The 22,669-nt window shown below is 58.9% G+C and overlaps 2 protein-coding genes across 4 annotated transcripts in view; one reads left to right on the top strand and one right to left on the bottom strand.

The window, feature by feature from the left end:
* NPRL3 (NPR3 like, GATOR1 complex subunit) overlaps window positions 1-13,079 on the top strand; it is a 32,364-nt gene extending 19,285 nt beyond the window's left edge. For all 3 annotated transcript variants that reach the window (XM_072942265.1, XM_006204218.4, XM_072942266.1), the window contains 7 exons: window positions 4,302-4,439; window positions 5,357-5,513; window positions 7,952-8,058; window positions 8,467-8,596; window positions 10,550-10,739; window positions 11,454-11,646; window positions 12,263-13,079. In XM_072942265.1, the coding sequence (XP_072798366.1) occupies window positions 4,302-4,439; window positions 5,357-5,513; window positions 7,952-8,058; window positions 8,467-8,596; window positions 10,550-10,739; window positions 11,454-11,646; window positions 12,263-12,428 (1,081 nt within the window). In that variant the 3' untranslated portion in view covers window positions 12,429-13,079. The remainder of the gene's footprint in view (window positions 1-4,301; window positions 4,440-5,356; window positions 5,514-7,951; window positions 8,059-8,466; window positions 8,597-10,549; window positions 10,740-11,453; window positions 11,647-12,262) is intronic.
* On the bottom strand, window positions 13,027-20,899 carry MPG (N-methylpurine DNA glycosylase). Its single transcript, XM_072942267.1, is given in 5 exon segments — window positions 13,027-13,472; window positions 13,475-13,486; window positions 15,844-16,048; window positions 18,503-18,736; window positions 20,774-20,899. Coding segments are annotated over 5 exon segments (867 nt in total). The 5' UTR covers window positions 20,798-20,899; the 3' UTR covers window positions 13,027-13,080.
* Between the last annotated feature and the right edge of the window lie 1,770 nt (window positions 20,900-22,669).

The following is a 22,669-nucleotide window of genomic DNA, read 5'->3' as shown; positions in this document are numbered from 1 at the left end:
AAGGCTTTTTCTCAGAACAGAAGTGAGAGATCAAGGGTGAGGTGGGGCTTTTCAAGGGAATGGTTCTGAAATGGCTGTTTTAATTAAAATCCAGGTTACGGTGTGGCTGAGGGGCCTGGTGGCCTCATGCCCTAGGACCTATGTGACTGAATATAGGCTGGCAGTGTGAGTCCCTTGGGAGGCTGCCTCAACTTTCCCAGCACCCGTGTCTCCCTGTGCAGCTTGGTGACTTGAATGACAGCCTCCCAGGAAGTCAGGGATGTCCTCTCACTCTGTAACATGGCCCCTGTGCTCGCTGTGTGGTCAGAAGAATGGGTAAGGAGTAAGTAGGAGTCACACAGGTATGGGGTCCACAGGGCCTGAAGAAGTGTTTGTTAAAGTGGTTCTCAGAGTTAATGCTCAGAGCCTGGGGGTGGCTGCCCAGGGCCTGGCCAGGTGGATGGTGTTGGGTGTGCTGGGGGCTCTACACCCGCTCATTGCTGCCTCACCCCACAGCCTGTCCAGAGCAGGGGTGGTCACACAGACACTTCCAGGAAAATCTGAGGAATTTTAATCCCTGTTTCCATGACATGCACCTGCATATAAACTTTAGTTTGAAATTTCCAGGTTGGCCTTTTGGGCCCACCCAGACCTCTAGGATCCTGTGCAGAGTCCCACTGTACGTAGTAGGGAGCCTGGCTGTGTTTGGGACGAGAGGGAGCAGAGGGTGCAGGGCTGGCTTTGAAGGTCTCTGGCCTGGGGCAGGGAGAGGGTGACCAGTACGAGAGCAAAGGAGGACATTAGGTTCAGAACTGAAATCCTCTCTCAGAAACTAAGGTGGAAGGCAGTGGGATGAGCTCGTGCACAGCCCCACCTGGGGGTGAGAGATAAGAGCTTGTTTTCAGGGCCGTGTGTAGCCTTGTGCTCTGTCATCCCTCAGGGCTTGGGCTCTGGAGGAGCATCTATCTTGAGTCGCAGGCAGGGTGGGGCTTGCCCATCTGGCCCAGAGCTGTGTGAGGGTCTGGATAAGCCTCCCCCCAGGGGCAGTGTTTTTCCTCCAGTGTCCCCAGACCAAGCTGTCAACTGCCTTGCAGATGGAAGTGCAAGCTTGTAGGAGCCTTTTTGGGCCTGGCCTGCTAGAGTCTCATCTTAAAAACAAGGACAAACCGTTCTCTCTCCTTCTCCAGACAGACTTGAGTACAGCTCCAAGCTCCCCTCTTGCTGTGGGAGGTTTACAGGGCATCACCCTCCTGTGCAGCACCCTCCCTCCTGGCTTGTTCCAGGGTGTTCCAGGGGTTCGCCTGGGCCTGCAGCTGGCCCTCGGGTGCTGTGGGGGTGCCCTTGGGGTCTGTACCTGCAGAGCTGGGTTGGTTTATAAGGAGGCGCCAGCCTCAGTGCCACGTGCCCCATAGGAGGAGGTGACCGATGTTGGGAAGGTGGAGTGAAGTCCTCTGGAAACTAGGGAACCGCATAGGCGTGTCTTCCCCCACAGAAGGGGGCCCCACACCAGCGTGTGCACCAGACCATGTGGCCAGGGCTCTGGGGACAGATGGTGTGATGGAGAGCCCACACAGGCCTCACCTCCTTGTTTCCCCCTTACCCACATCAGGCCCTTGCTGTTGACTGTCCGTGAGGCCCATCCGCAGCACACACCCCCACCCCACATCCTCCTCTACTGCCCCTCTTCTTATGGCTCCCCAGCGTCTTATGTTCACATGCACTCTGCTTACCATTCCCTGTGTCTTTCTCGGCACTGCCGAGTGGGAGCCACCCAAGTACAGGTGTAAGTTGTACCACGAGAGCCTGAACCAGAGCTGGAGCCTCCGCTCATACCAGGGGCTAGACGGCTTGCCCACAGCATCACTGGGCTCCTGAAGGGGCAGAAACAGCGACATTTGAAATGAAGGGAATCTCGGTGTTTCCTTCTGACTCTGTGCTATTCCAACAGTTGCTTTGAGCCATGTCTCACAGAGGACAGCTCAGAAGTAGAAAGACCTTGACTTTCAATCCACCAGCCTTTCTGAGCAGATGTAAAGTGAAATGGAGGAGGGACTGGCGCTGTTGGCCCCAGGTTTCCTCCTCCTCTACTTCCCTTCCTTAGTCGGGTGCTCAGAGCGTAAAAATTGCTCCATCAGGTGGAGCAATTAACCAGGGTCCCGTGGGCAAATCTGTTGTGGCATGACCTTTGATGACTTAAGCGCCAGTTTCTCTGGGTTTGGTGTGAGCTGTCCACCCTGCAGAGACCCTTGGCCAAGGAGAAGGGTGGCTTTGGGAGCTCCATCTGCTCAGATGTACTTGCTTTGCACCCAGTCCTGGGAGAAGCCAAGAGCAATGTCCTTTGGTAGGACCTGGGGAAAGACCCGGGGTCTCGTCCCCAAATTGTGACCCTCACCAAACCTGATCATGGGCTTCACCCTGAGGGGCTGTGGCATCAGCAACAACCCAACCTTTGTCTTCCAGACTCAGCCACAGCCTGCAGTCCCACCCCTGCAGCCTGGGGCGTTAGACTGTCCCTCAGCGGGGCTCCTCAGGGGCGCAGAGACCTGAGAGAGTGGCCTGGTTCTCCCAGCGCCCTGGTGGAGGGACAGGCAGAGGGAGCAGACACTGGTGTTGGCAGGAGTTTAAGCAGTAGTTGAGGCCACAGATGTGCTGTATTCTTGTGCTTTCTCTCCCCATCACCCGTTCCCTGCTCAACACAGTGAAGACTTATTTTTACATTTGACACTGCTCACTGTAGATTCTGTGAGCCCTCTGGGTGGTCCTGTGGGAACTGCTTGGAGTTTCAGGACAGAGGCCATAGGAAAGGCCTGTGGGTGCAGAGTGAGGCCCACAGGGCTGCCTCCCAATACCATGCATTGGTATACCTGGTGCTCTGAGGCCTGGATGAGGCGGCAGCTCCACCCAGCCTCCCTGGGCCTCGGCCTGCCCACACTAGGTTGGGGCCAGCCAACTGGGAATAGCAGAGTGGAACGGGCACGTGATAGGGCACCCAAGGGCAGAGCTGGGTCAGGGCATGCTGGGCCTTGACTGGGGCGCAGATCCCCCACCCTCCTCTGCTCCAGCAGCTCCTCCACGTTGACACTGGGGGCTCTGGGCACTAAGCACCAGGGCTGTGCCACCAGCCCGTGGCTCCAGCTTTGTGTGTGGTCCCCCATGCAGGGCCACTAGGAGCCCATTCTGTGGGCAGGGGCGTCCTGAGAGGTTGTCCACACTGAGTGGGCAGCATTCCTTGGGCCCTTTCTTCTCTCATTGAAAAAATGCTGATTGGTGCCCCCATACCCTACCCTTTACCAGCCATGCAGTGAGCAGCACACTTTGTGACTGATTCTGGTCAGGAAACAGCATTAACCAGCAGGCAAGTGGTCGTCTGGTTGTCCAGTACGAAGGACACACGTGAACAGTTAACAGCCTGTGAGGACAGGGCTGGGGTCAGGGTTCACCCCACTGAGGTCTGAAAGCAGGAAGGAACCTTGGAATAGCTGAGGACAAGCTTGTGGCTGAGGGCAAGTAAGGGCCCTGAGGACAGCAGCGTGGCCTGTCCAGCTGGACTCAGTGGGGTTAGGAAATGAGGTTGGAGAAAAGCAGGCAGATCACACAAGGCTCCTCGCATTTTGGGATCTTGGCTGGGACTTCTGAGGTGGGAGCCGTGGGCATCTGAGTGGAGAGGGTGGATGGAGGGATTGGAGCTGAGATGGTCTAGGCTTTGTATGTCCCTGTGGTGAAGCAGACAGGATTATGGGTGGTTTGAGGTTGGACGTGAGACACGAGGGTCGGGCTTGTGTGGTTGGGCCTGAGCAAGGTTAGGGCCTGAAAGAACCAGCGTGCCGTCACCAGGGCGAGGAGCAGAGTGTTTGAGCCCAGGCTGCCATGGGTGGCCACATGGAGCCCCTAGTGGCTGCTGCTGCCATCTGTGTGCTCCTCTCTGGCAGAATGTTCTGGGGGCCTTTTTGGAGTCAGATCCTGCCCTGCCTGGCTGACCACCTGTGTCCGGGCCTTCATCAGGTGTGCAGGGGCCCCTGCCCTGTGCAGAGGAGGCCTTAGAACACCCGGGACAGAGATGAAGGAGGTTTCCCTTGAGCCCTGGCACACTGGTTGGACCATAGATTCCAAGGCTAGCCAGAAATACAAATTATGTGTATGTTTGTGTTACATTTTTTCTCTTAAAACATACTGAGATCTGGAAGGATGCTTTCTTGCCCTGGAAGTCCCCACCTGCGGCGTTCTCTATGTGCTGGGAGGGAGCACCCTCAGTGGGGTTCTGTGCTGTCTGTGTGTGTGGTTAGAAGTTGCTGTGTGGACAGCTGATGGCCCGCTCTCTGCAGCCTCTGTACGTCCGGCGTGGTGCGGCTCCATGTCAACAGCTGGCTGGAGGTGAGCTTCTGCTTGCCCCACAAGATCCACTATGCGGCCACCAGCCTCATCCCCCCTGAGGCCATCGAGCGGAGCCTGAAGGCCATCCGGTGAGTGCCTGCCACCGCCTGCACACACGCCCTGCAGGGCCCCTCTTTTCTGCCTGAGATTTATCAAGGGCTTGGTTCCCAAAATTGTCTTTTCCTCTTCCTGCCACGGAAATCAGTTAGGGCTGTACTCTTTATAGAGTAAAAACACATGTTTTTGTGTCCAGTTTTGTCCAGAGATGACCAACCCCAGGTTTCCCCTGGGCCCTCTCAGCACGACCTTGGTAAGTGGGGCTCTGCTCAACGTCCCAGCCTCGGGCCTGGGGAGGGCTGTGGGGCTGAGCCATCACAGCCGGACATTGACCACCAGCAGGACTGTGTCTCATGGTGTTACTCACCGGATCTCCTGCACTTGAATCAGAGCTCATGGGATCTCAGTTTCTTAGTTTAACTGATTTCCTGCAAGGAAAGAGTGGAGCCCTCTGTTTCCTTAGATGTTTTTTAACTAAAAAAAGAAATCTGGGCACATTACAGAAAACTTTGAGATGACAGAAAGCAATGCACTGCGTCACCCAGGCCCGTGTGCCAAGTCCCTGTCTTTCCTCTTGGGCTCCTTGCTCAGTATATTTTTAGGTAGTTCTAGTCATAGTCTACGGTGAGGGTTTTGCTTTTCCCATGTTTAGGACTCTTCTTAGAAAAGGCTCTCTCAATTTTTCAATCAGCCAACGTTTTCTGGGCAATCCCAGAAGTGGGAGTGAAGTTGGGTTGCCAGGTCTTCCTTGGTTTTGTTCTGATTCATATTTTCCTGAGGGTTATGGTGATCCTTGCAGATTTTTAAAGGCCTCTGGACACAGCACTGTCTACTTCCTGCTGAGGCCTCTTTGCTCTGAGGTTCTGCACCTGTGGGCTGCAGGTGTGTTCAACCCTGGTTCAGGGCCTGAGGTTTGCTTGTCCTGCTCACCTGCAACTCTGCTCCACAGCCCGTACCACGCCCTGCTGCTGCTCAGTGACGAGAAGTCCCTGCTGGGCGAGCTCCCCCTGGACTGCTCCCCAGCCCTGGTGCGTGTGATCAAGACCACGTCTGCCGTGAAGAACCTGCAGCAGCTGGCCCAGGATGCAGACCTGGCCTTGCTGCAGGTACCCCTGGGGGCCTGGGGACACACCCTGGGTGGAAAGGATGGGCAGCAGGGAGGGGCTGGGCATCTCAAAGTAGCCACCTCATGCTGCTTCCCGAGGGTCTCTGTCCAGCTGAGGCTGCTGCATGGCTGCCATCATGATGGGTGGATGTGGGGTTGGCTTGAGGCTCTGGAATCAGAGTCAGACCTGGGATCAGGGCTGTGGGACCAACTTCCTGCTCTGAGGGTTTGGGGGTGGGTGGGCAGTGAGGCTGCAGCAGAGGAGTGAGGCTGTCCCGGTGCCAGGTGACTGGGCTGCACAGAACCAGATGTCAGGGCTGGGTGCTTGTGGGGTTGAGCAGGCTACCCTACCGGTGGCCTTGACTACCCTGTCTGCGTGGGTGTATGTGTGTGTCTGTGTGTGGGTGCACTTGCACTTGGGCTTGTGTTCTGCATGGGGCCACCCCCTTTCTGAACCCCGTCCTTGTGGGCTGCCTCCCTCAGCCCTGGCTGTGGGTCTGGTTGGAGGCTGGACAGGGGCCAAGGGTGTGAAAGCCGCAGGGAGAAGTTAGAGGCCTAGGGCAAGAGGTTTTATAAGTGACAGCCTGAGGATTGACCCAGGGTCTGGAACACAGACACTGGGTGGCCGCTAGAGGGCAGCAGGTCTTGGCTCAGAGACCAGCAGCTCCCACAGAGGCCCAAGGGCGGAGCTTTCCCAGGCCAGCCAGCCTGCCTGGGCCCTCAAGGGAGCCCTTGGCCTCTGCTCTTTAGCAAAGGGAGCTTATCCCCTAGGCCTGACTCTCAGGCCATTTTTTCCCAGAGCAGCCTTTTTGGATCCTGTCATCCAGAATAAGCCCTTCCCCCATCCCTACCCCATGACCTCTGTCCACTCCCCTGGGAGTGTTTATCAGACTCTGCCTTGCTGGTTCATGTGGGCCCCCGGCCTGGATGGCACCCAGCGAGGACCATGTCCTGCTTGCCTTCATAGTGTCCACGGCACACAGAACCTCAGACATGCGCACCGCTCCGCATGTACCACCGAACTTGTGACTGGTACTGGCCAGTCGGCCAATGCCTGTGGGTGTCTGCTGTTCTGGAAGGGGCTGGCCCTCCCTGTCAGCTGAGGCTGCCTGGCATGGCATCTGCCGGGACGCTGTGCCTCACCCCTGCTGTCAGTCTCCTTGGACAAAGACAAAGCTCTGATGATGGCCCCGGCCTTTCCAGGGAGACTTGCCGGTACCTCCATGCCCCTCCCCACTGAACCCAGTGCCAGTCAGGTTTGCTGCTGGCTTGGGTGTGTAGAAGCCTCCCCAGCCTCTGGGACAGCTGCTTCCTGCCACAGACAATTTAAAATTATTCATGTTGCATCCCAGGCAAAGAGGCTGTACCAGCAAGTATACTGGGGCTTTTTTTGTCATGATAAAACTAGTATGGTCTTTCTCATAAAAATTCAAATGTCACAGAAATTATAGACATGAAAAGAGAAAGTCCCCACAAGCCCATATCCCAGAGGTAACCACTGTAGATTCCTCCAGGTTTTTTATATACATGCGAACACAAAACCTTTGATTAACAAATTTAAGATCACGCTGTACGTTACCTGGGATTGGGTGAACTTCGCACATGAGGGCAATGATCGTGGACGGGCTGCGTGGGCCCTTGTAAGAGGGAATCAGAGGGGGATTTGGCTGCAGAAGAGGCTTGAATGTGACCCTGGAGACAGAGGTTGGAGGTGTGGCCACCAAGGAGGTACAGCTTGAAGAAGCAAAGAACGGTCTCCCCTCTGCCAACACTTTTGACTCTAGCCTTGGGGTACTGGCTTCAGACCTCTGGCCTCCAGAGGGCGCTCTGTCTGCAGGGAGAGGTGGCAGAGATGGAGGGACTTGGATGTGTGTCTTTAGGCGATTGTCAGCAGGACTTGAGATAAGAGGGAAGAGGGTCAGCGGTGCTGTTCGAGGCCCTATTTGCTGGGAAGAGGCAGAGGGGTCCTTGGCACTGTCACAGGTGATGCGTGCACCCCCCCTTGGAGGCATCTGGCAATGGTGGTGCAGGGTGAGCGGTGCTTGTGCCATGTTCACAGACCTGGCCCCCCCTCCTGGCGTTGTGGTCTGTCTGTGGCCCATCCTGATGCCTGAGAGTCCAGGAGAGCAGGACAGTGGGCTGTTCTCCAGGGATGAGTGTGTGGGGCAGGGGCAGGTGCAGTGACCCTACATCCATTGTCATGTGGAAACCCGTCTCCACGCTGGGTGCCTGGTGGGCATAGGAGCTGGCCTCTGCCGGGATGTCCAGCCAACCCCCTGCTCAGCTGAGCTGACCACGTGATCTTGGCTGTCCCCACCATCGCTGTGCTCATGCTGGCCTGGATAGCACAGGGACCGGTGATAGAAAGGCTTGTTGCTGTGAGCCAGGGAAACTGGATCTGCCTCCCAGGCACTGTCCTCCAGCCCCCTCTGCCCACAGGTTTTCCAGCTTGCAGCTCACCTGGTGTACTGGGGCAAGGCCATCGTCATCTACCCGCTGTGTGAGAACAACGTCTACATGCTTTCTCCCAATGCCAGCGTGTGCCTGTGAGTCCCTCGGGCTGCCAGAGCCCAGGGTCCCCGGGAGGGCAGGGGGTGCTCCCTGGGTCATTCAGGCCCATGTTCCAGGTCGGGCCAGGTCCAGCCCTGCACGACTCTCCCTAGGCCTGTGCTCTTCTCTAGCACATGCAGCCTCCAGGTAGGGTCTGCAACTGCCCATGTGTACTGGCCAGTAGGCACTGGATGGGGCACTTGCTGGGAGGTCGGGAGCCTTGGCCTTGACTTGGGGGCTATGAGGGGCTGCATTGCGGGGAAAGCACCAGGGTTCTGTCCTCATTGCACGTACCGTGCTGCACCCCCTGCTGTCCACCATGGGCTCATGGCGAGGGTACAGATGCCATGAACACAGTGGGGAGGTCTCCTGGGCTCGTGGACACCTTGCCCACCTGTCCCCAGGTACTCCCCACTGGCTGAGCAGTTCTCCCGCCAGTTCCCGTCTCATGACCTGCCGTCCGTCCTTGCTAAGTTCTCCTTGCCGGTGTCCTTGTCAGAATTTAGGAATCCCCTCGCCCCTCCTGTGCAGGAGGTGAGTCTCAGGTGCTCAGGGAGCCACCTGGTTTGGTCCCTGATCCAGGGCCCTCAGTGCTGCTGTGCCCTTAGCCTGGGCTTGAGGGGAGGTGCTTGCTGTGTGGGTGGTACAGGCCCAGCCAGGGTGACCAGGAGCCCAGCTAGGCTACCTGCAGGCACTTGAGCAACAGTCCAAGTCCTTCCTACCCCCGTGCACCCATGGAGCCCACCCTGCGCAGGGTGGGCAGATCTTAGGGTTAGAACCAAGTTAAGAGGCCTAGTTGGCGGGAGATCAGTGACCTTTCCTGGGAGGACAGAGCCACCTGGTACCCTCTTATGGGCCTGGGGTCCCAGAGTTGGGGGACTCAGAGATGATTTTGTTCGGGCCCTGCCCTCTGCCTCCCTCTCCTACCTGCCATGGTCCAGGTGGCCACAGGGTCTGTGGATGTGTCTTGGGCTCACTGGTCCCCAGAATCTCCTCATCCAAGAGGACCTGGACAGGACAGGCCCAGGTAAAGGGCAGGCAGGGGTGCTGGGTGTGGTGGGGTGGCTTCAGGGTGGGAGAGGCATGTGGAATGAACTGGTGAGCTCTGTGTCCATGGCTGGGTTGAGTGCCCCCTCCCCTCTGCCGCAAGCCTGGGGCCCTGGGCAGGGCCCAGTGGGCCAAGTGTCAGAGATGGGGCTGGGTGTTATCCAGGCTCTGTCTTCAAAAGTAAAATATTTGCCTTAACAAGTGCTGAATCTGTTAGGCAAAACCATTCCTTAAGGAGAGCAAACCCTTTCCTTTCTCAACCTGTGAATGAGGTAGGAATCATTTGCTCAGTTCACTTCAGTGCCGAGCGTGACTGTTGTAAATGCTGTCTTTCCCGGCACCTTCGGTTCTCAGGAACTGTGCCAGGCTGTGCCGGCTGAATAAGAAACACACTTTGCATGTGCACTGCCTCCTCCTGCCCCCAGCAGAAACTTCCCCACAGGCCCGATGGCAGGTGGCTTTTGTAGGCTGAGCCCGAGGGTCCCAGATGGAGCTGGTTCTGGTTCTGTTCAGTCCCAGACTGAGGCCACCTGCCCCCAACACCTGCTTCAGGCCTAGAATGTACTCACTGTGCTGCTTCATTTCTTTTTTTTTTTTTTGTTTTTTAATCTTTTTATTTTATTATTTTTATTTTTTGAGGGGGGTATTTAGGTTTATTTATTTATTTATTTATTTATTTATTTATTTATTTAATTTATTTACTTAGTGGAGGTACTGGGGATTGAACCCGGGACCTCGTGCATGCTAAGCATGCACTCTACCAATTGAGCTATCCCCTTCCCCCTCACTGTGCTGCTTCATTTCTTGATTGAAATTATTTTACAATTCTGGGTTTGATTTTGTGTGACCGGCCCATGTTAACCCTATTTCCACGGGTGGTCAGCCGGGACACCGGGGAGGAGCAGGTGGGTGTGTGTGTCTGGGAACATGGACGTCGTATGCACATACCTCCCTGTAACCGGGCCCAGGGCTCCTCCCGCACAGGCCTCCTTGCTGCTCCTGGTCAGCCCCAGCCCCATGGAGCGTGGACTCGGCACCTAGTATCTGCACACCTCAGCAGGGCTCTCTGCCCCGGGCAGGCTTTCAGGTTGACCCAGGGGAGGATTTCCTGCTTTCAGGGCAGCTGTCCACAGCTTCTTTCTGTGGCAGGGATGGGGCTCCACAGAGCCCAGTGGGGAGATAAGGCAGAGCAGGACCTCCACGTCACAGGGCTCCCGGGCAAGAAAGGCCAGACATGGGGCAGCTTGGGTGTGATGGCAGCCGTGGCAAAGGTGGCCCCGCTGCCTCCCCAGATGGGAGTTGGGTTTGCGAAGCCAGATGGCGGCTGGGAGCTCCCTGTCTGAGGTGTCAGGCCTCACCCTGACCTCCGGGGTGACACTCAGGTTATGTTTCGGGCCATGGCTCCCTCCTGGCCTGGGCCTCATGCTGCCCGTCCTGCAGACCCAGCTCATCCAGATGGTGGTGTGGATGCTGCAGCACAGGCTCCTCGTCCAGCTGCACACATACGTCTGCCTGATGGCCTCGCCCAGTGAGGACGAGCCCCGCCCCCGGGAGGATGATGTCCCCTTCACCACCAGGGTTGGCGGCCGCAGCCTCAGCACACCCAACGCCCTCAGCTTCGGCTCCCCAAGTAGGACCCCCTGCCAGGGCATCTGTCATGGGGTAGGGGGTGAGCACTTGGGAGAGGCGGGCAGCTAGGAGGCCCGACTTGGGTGCTGCAGGGGGTGACCGTGGCACCTTCACGGCTGCACCAGCCCTAAGCACACTCACCTGCCCCTTCTGTGAGCAGCTGGGGTCCCGGGAGACACCACCGCGCCCTGCCAAGCAGCTTTCCCTTGGAGGGGAAATGGGAGGCCCCTCTCCCCTGCCTCCCTAGGAGGAGGCTCTACCTTGCTCAGTCAGGACCGGCCCGGCCCAGCCCACATGCTGCCCAGCCTGGGATCAGAGCAGACCACACATCGGCCCCAGGGGGACAGTGGAAACCTCGTGCCCAGGGCCTCTGAGAGGACAATGACTGTCAGTGCCTTCTTGAAAGCCATTTTGGCCACAGTGTCCTGCCAAAGGCAGCAGCCCATTGCCAGGCCCCAGGTTCTTGGGCTTGGAGAAGACAAGGGTCCAGAAGGCCTGGGGGAGGTGCCTCCCCAGGCTGAGCCTGGGCCTTGGGCCCAGGGCTCCCATTGTCCATGTTGGGCAGGAGGGTGGGAAGACCAGGCCTGGCCTAGGGTGTGGGGCTGCTCCGCGAGGGTATGGCAGTAGGTCCCAAGGTTGGCACAGGTGACACGTGGCTGGGGCACCAGGGGGGATCCTGGGGGCCAGCTGCTCCCTGACTGGTGCCCGCTCACAGCCAGCAGTGATGACATGACCCTCACCAGCCCCAGCATGGACAACTCTAGTGCAGAGCTGCTCCCCAGTGGGGACTCACCGCTGAACAGGAGGATGACGGAGAACCTGCTGGCCAGCCTGTCTGAGCACGAGCGGGCAGCCATCCTCAGTGTGCCCGCGGCCCAGAACCCCGAGGACCTCCGCATGTTCGCCAGGTGGGGGCAGGTGGCAGTTCTAGGGTCAGGACAGAGTGGATGGGGGTGTACCTGCACAACCACACTTCAGTCCACTGATGGCAAAGGGCACTCACTGGTTGAGGTTGTCCCCACCTGGTGCCTGCCTGTGGGGGGCTCTGTCCTGTACCTGCTGGGTGTTGCTTGTCACTTCTTGGGAAGCTGCAGCAAGGTCTCATCCTCATGGGCCTGGGCAGCTGGGCAGGGGTTCTTCCCAGGACTCTTAGGCTGGGGTGGGGTCTGGGATCTCCCCATCATAGGGAACAAGCCTGGGGGCACTGCAGGTGTGTGGTGTTCTGGGAGGTCAGGTTGTCAGGAATGGAGCACCCCCAGCCAAAACCCAACACGAGGCCATTGTCTGCCAGCCTCCTATGCTGGCCCCAGCTACAGACATGCCCAGAGCCAGAGTAGCAGGAAAGACAGAAGCCTGGCAGACCTGTCCCTGCACTGCCCTCAGAGCGCTGAGGTGGGCGCGACACTTGAGGGGACTGTGGTGGGCCAAGGTCCGGGACGCTGCCAGGGAGGGGGCAGGGTGTGAGCAGCTGCTCCCTGGTAGGCATCTGAGCCCACACATGCTTGTCCCCCGCCCCACCCCCAGGCTCCTGCACTACTTCCGTGGCCGCCACCACCTGGAGGAGATCATGTACAATGAGAACACCCGGCGCTCCCAGCTGCTCATGCTCCTGGACAAGTTCCGCAGCGTCCTGGTGGTAACTACCCATGAGGACCCGGTTATCGCTGTCTTCCAGGCCCTGCTCACGTGAGCCCGAGCTGAGGATGGGGCAGACGGGCTGCTGCCGTGGGCAGGGGTGCTGGCCTGTCCCCTCCCCATGCGGCCACTGCCCTCTGCATCCTCAGTTTGATCCAGTCCTCGAAACAGACTCCACGTCTGAGCTGAGAGGGAGAGGCTGGAGATGGAGGGAGCATCCAGGACTCAGGCCTCCGAGTGAGACCTGCGTGCTTCCCACACAGGCTCAGGCCTGAGTTCTCTCAGAGCCCCCTCCCCACCCTGCTGGTCCAGAGTGTGAGGCCTGAGTGCCCAGCCCAGACCTCACCACTGTCCTGCATTAGCCACCAGGAGGCTATGGCCAGGCTGTCACCCCACAACACACCCCACTCAGCCGCCACCTGAGGCACAAGGACCTGGGCTGATGATGTGCTGCAGCTGGTGAGGGCCTGCTGAACGTGCTTCCTTGGGGTAGGGGCAGGAAGCTGCTCCGCACTGGTGCTTCTGGTCCTCCTGTGCCCAGGGCAGCCTCTCAAGACACCTGCTGCACTCGTAGACCCGGGTCCTACCACGGAGGAAGAGCTGACTACCAAGGGGCTCTGGCTGAGACACAAGTGACAGTTTTCTGGAAACAATGCATTTATTTTGTTTTTAAACAATTAAAAATCGTCATCCACGCAGGTCCTTACTCAGGCCTGTGCAGTCTGCTCAGCCGCTCTGTCCACCACGCTGACCCAGGGGCTGCCCTGCACATAGAAGCGCAGGGGTTTGTGCGCCCACTCTCCAGCATGGCCGATGCCCACTCGGGCTGCTGCCACCACCGCAGACTCCCTGGGCCCCTGCTCCAGCCATACAGCTTCATCTGTGGCCAGGTCCCGCTGGTCGAAGCTCTTGTCAATGGCCAGGGCCTGGCACAGCTTGGAGGGGCCGTTGCAGAGCTCACGGTCTTTGAGGGCTCGGCCTGTGGCACCTTTGCGGAGGGTACTGCGCAGCTGCCGCATGGCCTCCAGGCCTCCCAGGGGCTCCAGGGCTCGCAGCAGGACACACGCCCCATCCCCTGTGGGAGAGACAGGGCCCCCAGGGCGGTTGCCCTCCCTATCACAGGGCACGAGAAAATGCTCACTCACCGTCCATACGCTCAGCCCGCCTCCCCTCCTGCACACCTGCACCCACACGCACCCCTGCCTCTTGTGGGTGCCTCTGGCCACCTGACCACCAGCTGGGGAGGACCTGGGAGAAAGCCTGGCCAGAGCTCCCGGGTTTCCTCTGGTTTGGTGATTGGCTCTCATTGTGAGGCTGGCCCTCCACCCTGGGGCCCGTGGTCCTCCATCTGCCTCCCCCACTGGGTGTCTTTTAGGGGAGCTGGAAGGGTGGCTTGGAACAGCCACCAATGTGTGCAGGACATGGGTGAGCCCCACCCTGTGACCCAGTGGGGAGACTGATGCCCACCCCCACCTCCCTCAGGGTCCCCTCCCCAACCAGTCTAGGCCACTTAAGAGACAGGGATTCCCTCGAGAAGACATCTGTCCAAATGCCTTTGGATTCCTGCCTGGGGACAGTGATTATCCTCTGGGCTCTGGACAGAGAAGCCCTGATCCTCCAGCAAGGCCACTCTCCTGGGATACCTGCTCCAGCTGGGAGTCTGAGGGGCTCAGCCTGAGGCACAGCCAGGCCAGTCCTCACCCTCAGGCCTCAGCCACACAGGCCTCCCCATGAGCACCCAGGAGCTGGCCCTGAGTACTTGTGGCAGCCATGGCCTCCTGCGTAGCCAGCAAGTGTGCAGGTGTTTGTGACCAGGTCCCCTTAACCAGATGGTTTTCAAAGGACCTCGAGATGTGCCCAAAGGCCCATAAAGCCTTGAAATTTTAGTCCCTTCTTAGGCCCTCCCCTGTCCACCAGCCTCAAGGCTACCTCTGGTTCCACCCTCTGGGTGCCACCTGCAGAAGGGTCGGAGGAGCAGTCAGCCCCTCCTCTCCTGGAACGCACCTGAGTCCCACATCCTGACAAAAGCACGACACCCCCACCTCTTCCCACTGGGCCTCCCCATCACCCCCTACTCTGCCCATGCCAGCCACTCAGCCCCTGGAGTTGGCCCTACCTGTTCTGATCTCTGCACCATCTCTGCCTCAGGGACACGCAGGCCATGACTGTCCTCAGCCACCCCTGCTCACTGCACCCAGATGACCCTTGGCCCTGACTGTTTGCACTTCTGTGGCTTTTCTGTCCCCCTGGCCTGGATGTTCCTGGGGCCCCTTGGTCTTGTGACCAGAAAGTACCATGCCACTTCCCACATCTGCCTTGTTCACTGTACCTGCAGAAGACTTGGGCTCCCCCTCTTCCTCACTGATTGCAGCCTCTTGCCCAAGCGCGGTCTCCCCTCACACAAGGGGTTGGTTCTAATGTCAAAGAAAAGCTTAGCAACCTGAGTAAGCTCTCTGGGTGACAACAGGGCCCCCGGGGGCCATCCATGCCACTCAGTTTCACTCAGCACCTGCTTTGTGCTGGGCAGAGGGCCAGTTGTGGGTTCCCTGTGTCTTCTCACCCCTGTGGCTCTGGCACTAGACATCCCCAGCTGTCCACTCTGGGCAGTCACAACTCACACATCACTGGACTCGTTCCACGGGTGTGACTGTCCTCAAGTGTTTGTTTACCTGGGATGGCAGCTGGCACTGGCTAGTCCAAGTGGGCTGGGCTGACCCTGCTGCAGGTCAGCAGTGGCTCGGGCAGGACGGTACTATGGGCTCTTCCTGCTGAGCAGAGACCACCCAGAAAACAGAGCTGCCTACTCATGAAGGACAGAGGCTGCCGCAGGGTGGGTCTCCTGAGATGGGTGGGCCCTCCCGGGAGCCGTCGACCAGCGTCTCTCTGCATGGCCCCGCTGACCTTTGGGGCCCACAGTTCTCTGGGAGGCTATCCTGTGTGTTGTGAGCTGTTCAGCATCACCTCCATCCACTATATGCCAGTAGCATCCCCCCAGCAGTGATGACCAGAAATGTGTCAGACATCGCCTAATGTTGCGTGGGGGTTGGGGGTGGGCAGGGTCATCCCCAGTAGAGAAGAGCTGATCCAGACCTGTAACTGGCTGCCTGGCAAAGCTCTGCCTGAGCCTAGCTCACCCCAAATCGATCTCACCCTGTTTCCCCATGATCAGCCCCTCCCAAGTCTACCCTGGGCTGTCAGTGACACCAGCTCTGAGCTCTGGGACCAGTGGTGGCCTCATGGAACCATCTGCTCTATGTTCAGGTCAACCCCTGACCTCTACTCCATGGGGGCCCCCTGTACCTCCAACCACCCTGTCAGTGCAGCCAGAGTTCCTAAAACCCCAGCCTAGGCGAGCAAGGGCACCCCCTTGCTCAAACACCTGCCCAGCCTGGTCCTCCCAAGGGTCTATCAGCTGAGGGGACTGCTCTGGCCTCCTTCCCCCACTCACCCCATGCCCCAGCACCACTCACCTCGGCTGGAAACATTCATGCAGAAGTACATGCCATAGATGAGATACACGTACAGGGTCCCTGGCTTCATGAACATGCCACGGTTGCGGGGGGTCTGCCGGCCACCCCGAGAATGGGCAGCTTCATCCTCTGGCCCCAAGTATGCCTCAGTCTCCACAATGCGGCCACGGAGCTCCGTGCCATCATCAAGTCGTCGGACCAAGACCTGCTCAGGGCAGGAAGGGGTGGGGTCCACACAGCCCACAGCCTGGACTCACCTCCCCATCTCAGAATGCCCCAGGACACCCAGGTCTAGCCCCACTGTCCCCTCCATCCTACTGGACTACTGGACCGCAGGCCCCTCACGAACTGTCCTATCGTCAGGTGCAGCCATCTTAAACCCCAGCCACGGCTAGGCTGGGCACCAGCACCAGTGAATTCATGCACTTCAATCTCCTCAGCCGCATCCCCTGCCTCCTCCCCAAGCCCCATTGGACTGAAATGCCCAGCCTGAGGCCAAGCAGCGTGTAGGTCACAGGGATTCCAGAGCCTGTGGTGCCCCCTCCACCTAGACTAACCACAAAGGACTGTCATACTCAGCCCTGACCCACCCAGCTCAGAGAGACCTTTCTGAGCAGAGGGACCAGCTGCCCCACAGCGTCCCAGCCTGAACCATGACCCTGGGTGTCATAAGCTCCTCAAGGAGTAGAGTGGGCTGGGCAGCGAGCCAGGGAGGCGAGCCTGGCGATAGGACCCTGGGCAGTGGTGGGTCCAGGAGGGGCCAGCGGAGGACAGGGCAGGGGCAGTTGCCAGGGGCTGTCCCCAGAGGGGTGGGCACTCTCATGCCAGCAGAGCATCTAGAGGGGCAGAGCAGGCCACAGGGGAGCTGGTCAAGGCCTGTGGAATGTGAACCCCTCCGCCCTACTCCTTTGCCACATGGCACCACAGGATGGCCCTAAGAGTGGTCAGCAGTCACATCCAGAGTCTAGAGCCTGGGTCTGACTCAACTTGGGTTCACAGTAGTTTCACAGGCCAGCCACCTCCCCAGAGACACCCCCAGCACCCTCCTTGTCCTTAGGCCAGGGCAGTCAGTTGGGTGGCCAGGCTACCTGCCTTAGCCTATGGAGCCCAATGAGTCTGGGGCTGGGGTCAGTGTCATAGGGGCAGGGAGGTGGTGCTGAAGCCTGGATGCTCAGTTGGGGAGCACTACAGAAGGCCTTCCTGGGGACAGGGGAGGAAATCCTAGAAGTCCCCTACACATCTACATTTTGGGCTTGGCCATACCATCTCAGACAAGGCCTCATTTCCACTTTCCAGGAGATCAGAGGGAAAAGTCCCCCATCCACTTGACTGCGTGTTTCCACACCTCCCAAGGCCCTTTCCTCACCCCCACTAAAAACATAGCTCCTTCTTGCTAGTAGAGGGTCCCAAGAGATACAACACTCTTCTCAGCCAAGTGGGTGACACGAGAGTGGTCTGGGTTGTCATGGAAACTCACTGCTTCTTGCAACGACCTGTTTAAGGATGAGTGCACAACCCAAGCCTGGTCAAGGGGTCTGCGAGTACCTCTGTTGGGAGGTCAGGAAAAAGGGATGTACAGGGTGAAACACTCCTCTGCTGGCCATTGCCCTGTCCACCCTTGGGCTCAAGTGGGCACGATGGGAGCCTAAAGGGAGACTATGACAGTGAGGCCCTTGGGCCGTCAACCTGACACTGGGACTCACCTGCCCTGTGTGCCATTTCATGTGTGATCATAAACCCTCATTTTTTAAGGTGCTTTTAGAAGGATCTTCTGGCTCTCGCCACTGAAAGCATCCTCACAGGGACAGACTGACTAGGTCACACTTTAGGCCACACTCCACCAGCCCAGGTTTCAGGATCTGTTCCCCTCCACACATCACTCTTGGCACCAATCTTCTATCAGCCACAGAAACCGACTCTCCTTGGCCATTTTAACCTAACGGTAGGCTCACTAAAGGAAAAAGAGTAGCCATGGAAGCTCAAGGAGGACCAGAGAGCTAGGCCTAGAGTTTGGTACCCAGGAATAAAACACAGATGGTGCTCCAGATGGATGTGGCCAAACTCTGCTGTGGCCGGCACATGTGGACACACACACTGCGTGCTGATGGGCTCTGCCCCCACGGGCCATGGGCAGTCTCTGCTTCCCGCTCAAGAACTTGGAGCTGCAGGGGCTGCCTGGAGATGACTCTGACTTGCGCAGCCCAGAGGCCACTGTCTAAAAGCTGATACACACACAGATGAGCTCCAGCAAGGGAACTTACTGTGCTGGGGATAGCCCCTCCCAGACACAGCCAGCACTGACCGTGGTCCTTTCAGGAAACTTGCCCTGAGGGCCATCCCACGTGGAGACGGCTAACGCTGCTGTGGCTCCTGTCCTCACTGCCCAGAGCAGGCAGGCAGGTAGTGGCCCCCCTGCCCTCACCCAGGGCAGGCACCATGAACAATCTCAGCATTCTTCCTGGCCCATCCTGGACCCAGCCCCTGCCCCAGACGAGTGAGGTGAAGCTGCCCAGCAACACGTGTGGGCAAAGCAGCTAACTGCATGGGGACAAGCAGGCCCAAGTCAGGGAAGTGAGCCCAGGGTGAGAGGACTAGGGCCCACGGACACTGCACGGAGATCACTGCCTCAGCAGAGGCCACACCACTACATTCACATTACCTGCCCCAGAAAGGCCCGTGCCAGGGGGACTGCAGGTTGGTCGAAAAACTCTGATCCCAGGCGAGCAGGGCAGCCCTTCAGGTTTGAGAAATAGATGCTGCGCTGAGGGCCCAGGGTCGAGGGCAGGCCCAAGCGGGGCTCCTTAGGGGAAGGTGTCTGGGTTCCATCTGGTGGTTTCTGATGCTGCTTGGCCTCCAACAGTCGCTGCCTTTTTTGGCCCATTCTGAAGGAAAGCTGTGACAGGAAAAGACAAAATAAAGTGTATGAATAGGAGGGGACAGATGATCTCGAGGTGAAGTCAATCATTCAAGGACTCACTTAACTGCCTGTCTTCAGTTTCCCCATCTGCAAAAAGGGGGCAACCACCTTGTGGGTTGTTACAGGTATGAACAGAACGCCACACTTGACACACTCACCCCTGTGCTGGGACCCAGGAGGACCTGGGAAATGACTGCGCATGAAGGCAGGTTGGTGGCAGGGGTGATACAGGCCATCACAAGCAGGAGTTACACAGCCTGCTGGCCATGGGCTACAGGGCTCAGGGAGGGGACAGTGGCACCTGAGCCTGGGGAAAGGGCTGGTACCCTCTGATTCCCATTCATCACGTGGTCTCCAAATGAACTTCTGAGTTTGTTTCTGGAACCCTGCCCTTTGAACCGGCATCCATGCCCTTCCTCCATGTCAGCAGGGCTCCCACTGTGCCAGACCCCTCCTAGAATGGCCCAGAAGGCCTGACACACACATGTGGGTTAGCACCAGGCAGATGGTCTACTTGGTCCCACCACAAGTGCTCAGGGCATGACCCCCAGTGAGTCCCCAACTGCCTTCTGCCTCATGACCCAGGATGTCAGATTGACAAGGATAAGTAAGGCAAATGTGAGGTCGGAGGAATGAGGAGGATCTGCTGAGACCAGCACACTACCTGCCTTCCACCAGCTACCACAGGTCCAAGGAAGCTGACCACACCCCCTTGGCCATTCTGGGACCAGCTGCTCTCCGATGAAAGGAGCAGGTAAGCACCAGGGCCTGGAAACACCCTCCTCAAGGACTGATTCCAATGCCTTCCTGGCATGTGACAGACCCCTTATTTTTAACATAAGTGCAGACACTGCATTGAACGGAGACCGCCAGTCTGCTAAGAATGGATGCTGACGTGATAGTCTTTGCAGCTCGGCCCATCTGCCAATACCCACCGGGGCTCAGACTCTCGGACACTGTGGCCCCAGTTCTAGTCCCAGGTTTGGCCCCTAGCCAACCTTGAGGCACTAGGGTTGCTATGGGTCTCTGCCCTGATTCGCCCTGGACAGTGGGGGACTCGCAGAGCTGCCTAGGGACTGAGGCTCAGAGAGGCCTGGGCTTCCCTACTGCTGACCTAGGATTCGAACCGGCCCCAGGCCTCAGGCCTCAGAGTGAGGTTACCCTGCCTCAAAATGTGCACCTGGACACCTTACACACATCCCTGGCCCTGGTTAGAAATCAGGTGTTCCCTGGGTGAAGGGCCCCAGAAAACGACTTAAGATGTCTGTGCCTTTGTTTCCTCATATGCAGAAAGGGAACCAACATCTATCACACAAGATGGTTCTGTGAATAAAATGAGAGACGCCAGGTAAGCACTTCACTGGCAGAGAGCAAGCACTCAATGAGTGTTAGGAAGAAACACCCTCCACAGGGGATGCTTCTGGGCAAAACCTGGGGGCAAGAGTATCTTGCCAGGCTGGGCCCACCAAGAGGGCAGGAAACAGTCGCCTGGATGGGGGTGTCCAAGGGACCCACCAGCTCTCCATCAAAACCTGGGCAAATTATGGGGGTGGGGTCAGTAAATAAAGGGAAAGTACTTGTCTGGGCCAGACAGTGAAGCGAGGAGTGAGGGGAAGTGGCTCCTCAGGCCAACCGCGAGGCCAACCCCGCGGTCATTTCTGTGCCAGGCTGGCTCCAGGGCAGGGGGGCGTCTAAGCCCCAGCTTAGTGCCCAGCATTTAACCAGAAAATTGGTGTCGGGCTGTCCTTACTGGAGAACTCGGGCCGGGCCTCGACTTTGCTTCTGGGAAACGGAGCCGCCGAACCGGGGTCCGACCCCCGCCAGCAGGCGCTCGTCTGGAGGCTGCAGACCCCGAAGGGGCGGGCCCGCGCGCTCGTTACTGGTCCTCTCCGGGCTTCCTCTCAGCGGCTGCCTGGGGTTGTGGGGTCCAACTCCGGGTGACAGGCTCGCCCCCGAGCCTGTCCCTCGGCCGCGCGCCGAGCGAGGAGCGCGCTCACTTGGGCGCGCACTCACCTGGGCCTCGCGCGGCGCGGGCATCTGGCGGCTCCCGCAGCGACTCTCGCGGCCGAAACCGCCCCGCGGGAAGCCCACCCAGGAGCGGATGCCGGAAGCGCCGCCCGGTCCAGGGGTGGAGCCGGCGCCTGCGCAGAGGAGGACGGAAGCCTCCAGGAGCAGCGCGATTTCCCGGCGCGGGTCCGCCCCCGGGGGAGGGGTCGGAGCGGGGGCGGGCGTTCCCGGCCTTCGCCCCATCTCCCATCCTGGACAAAGGCCCGCGCCGCTGGGACACTTGTGGAGGGAGCAGAGGGAGAAGGCTGCTGGGGTTGAATAATGCCCGCCTCCCTCACCCTCGCGCCCCGGCCCCCCTACCAGTGACATACCCCCACCCCACTTTGCACCCTGGTCCCCCTACAGCCGCAGAGCTCACTCCACCACCAGCGAGTGGTCAGACCACCAAGGGGCCCGGTCAGTGGTGAACCTTGACTGGGCCCCAGAGGGGCCCCAGCTGGAGGCGTAGTGGTTTGCAAATGGCCCGCAGACGGTTCTGTGGGGTGCACTTGGAATGCGCGTGAAGGAGGTGGCGCCGAAGCCCGGGTCCTTGGGACACTTCCTCGACTGCCGAGGGGCATTACTTGCTCCCTATCTGGGGGGCATCGGAGTGGAGAGGTTGGGCAGGAAGACTTTGTCCAGGAAGGGGACGCCAGGCCTCTCCAGAACCTCCCTCTCCCCCGTGGTCATCGCATATGGGTAGGTCCCGGGATTCTGTCTCTGCAGTGGAGGCCCCACCCCTCCCGCCACCGGAGGATGCTGAGAGGAGCCCGCCCAAGTCTGGGGGTGGGCCTACTGGAGCTAGGCCAGCCTCCTGGAGAGGCTGAGGCCAGCAGTAGGACTGTGGGGGCTCGTGAGCATGGTCTTTCAGAGCAGTGGCTGGGGCAGTATGAAGTGTGATTGGGGTGGGATAGGTACACCCCCTTGTGAGCGTATCCTGAGCTGTCATTGACTTGTGTGACCCTGGCCCTGTGAGGGGTACCCGTAGGGATTTGGAGAGCAAGTGGATGGCATCAGATGGGAGGTGCTGGACGGGCCATGTGACTGGGGCCCTCAGATGAGCCTGGCACCTAGTCTCAGGGCAAGTCCATCTGGGAGGACCCCAGTCCCCAATGCTCCTCCTCCAACCCAGCAGCTGAAAACTCCAGCCCAGGCCCAGCTGTACTCCCCGCTGCACCCCCGCCCGGCCCTAACCAGAACTTCCTGGGGAGGGAGGGGCAGCAGCCTTTCAGTGCCTGCTGGAAGCCACCCAGCTGTTTGTGGCACTTTGTGCCGCTTCCTTCCGGGGGTGGGCGACAGACGTGTCATAAATACAGACTTGTGAGGCAGGCCTGGATGTGATTCCCACCCCTTTCTTTCCTCCTTACCCCCTGCAGCCATTCTGCCCAAACAATGACTCCCCCTTCCTGCCTTCCTGTGTGCCCAGCCTCCCTTCCCTCCTCCCTTCCTCCTCTCCCCACCAGGGAAACTGAGGCTACTATTGGGCCCTGTTCCCGGGTGAGGGCAGGGGCAGGGTGGGTGCTGTTCTGTATTCATTTTTGTTTTGATTTCACCAATGGTGACCGGTCCTTGTGGAAATCATGGGGAGTCCACACATCCCTGGGGGAATGTTTGATCCCCAACTTGAAGATAAGGAAAGAGAGGCTCAAGGGCAGCCCAGGCCCCCAGGAGGCGGAGGCAGGGCTGGAGCCAGCAGCCCACTTCTCCAGATGTTCCAGCCTGAGTGCAGGGCCTTGCATAACCTCTGTGCACCACCCCCCTCCCCTCCACTTCCTGGTTTGAGGTCTGAGGCTCCAGCACAGGCTGGAAGTGCTGGGCTGAGTGTTCCCACTGTGGCTTACAGGGCACGCTGGCTGGCTGGCT

This window comes from Vicugna pacos, chromosome 18 (genome assembly GCF_048564905.1).
Source record: "Vicugna pacos chromosome 18, VicPac4, whole genome shotgun sequence".
Taxonomy (NCBI): domain Eukaryota; kingdom Metazoa; phylum Chordata; class Mammalia; order Artiodactyla; family Camelidae; genus Vicugna; species Vicugna pacos.
The sequence above is the reverse complement of the archived record's forward strand: the minus strand, read 5'-3'. Positions and strand labels throughout refer to the sequence as shown.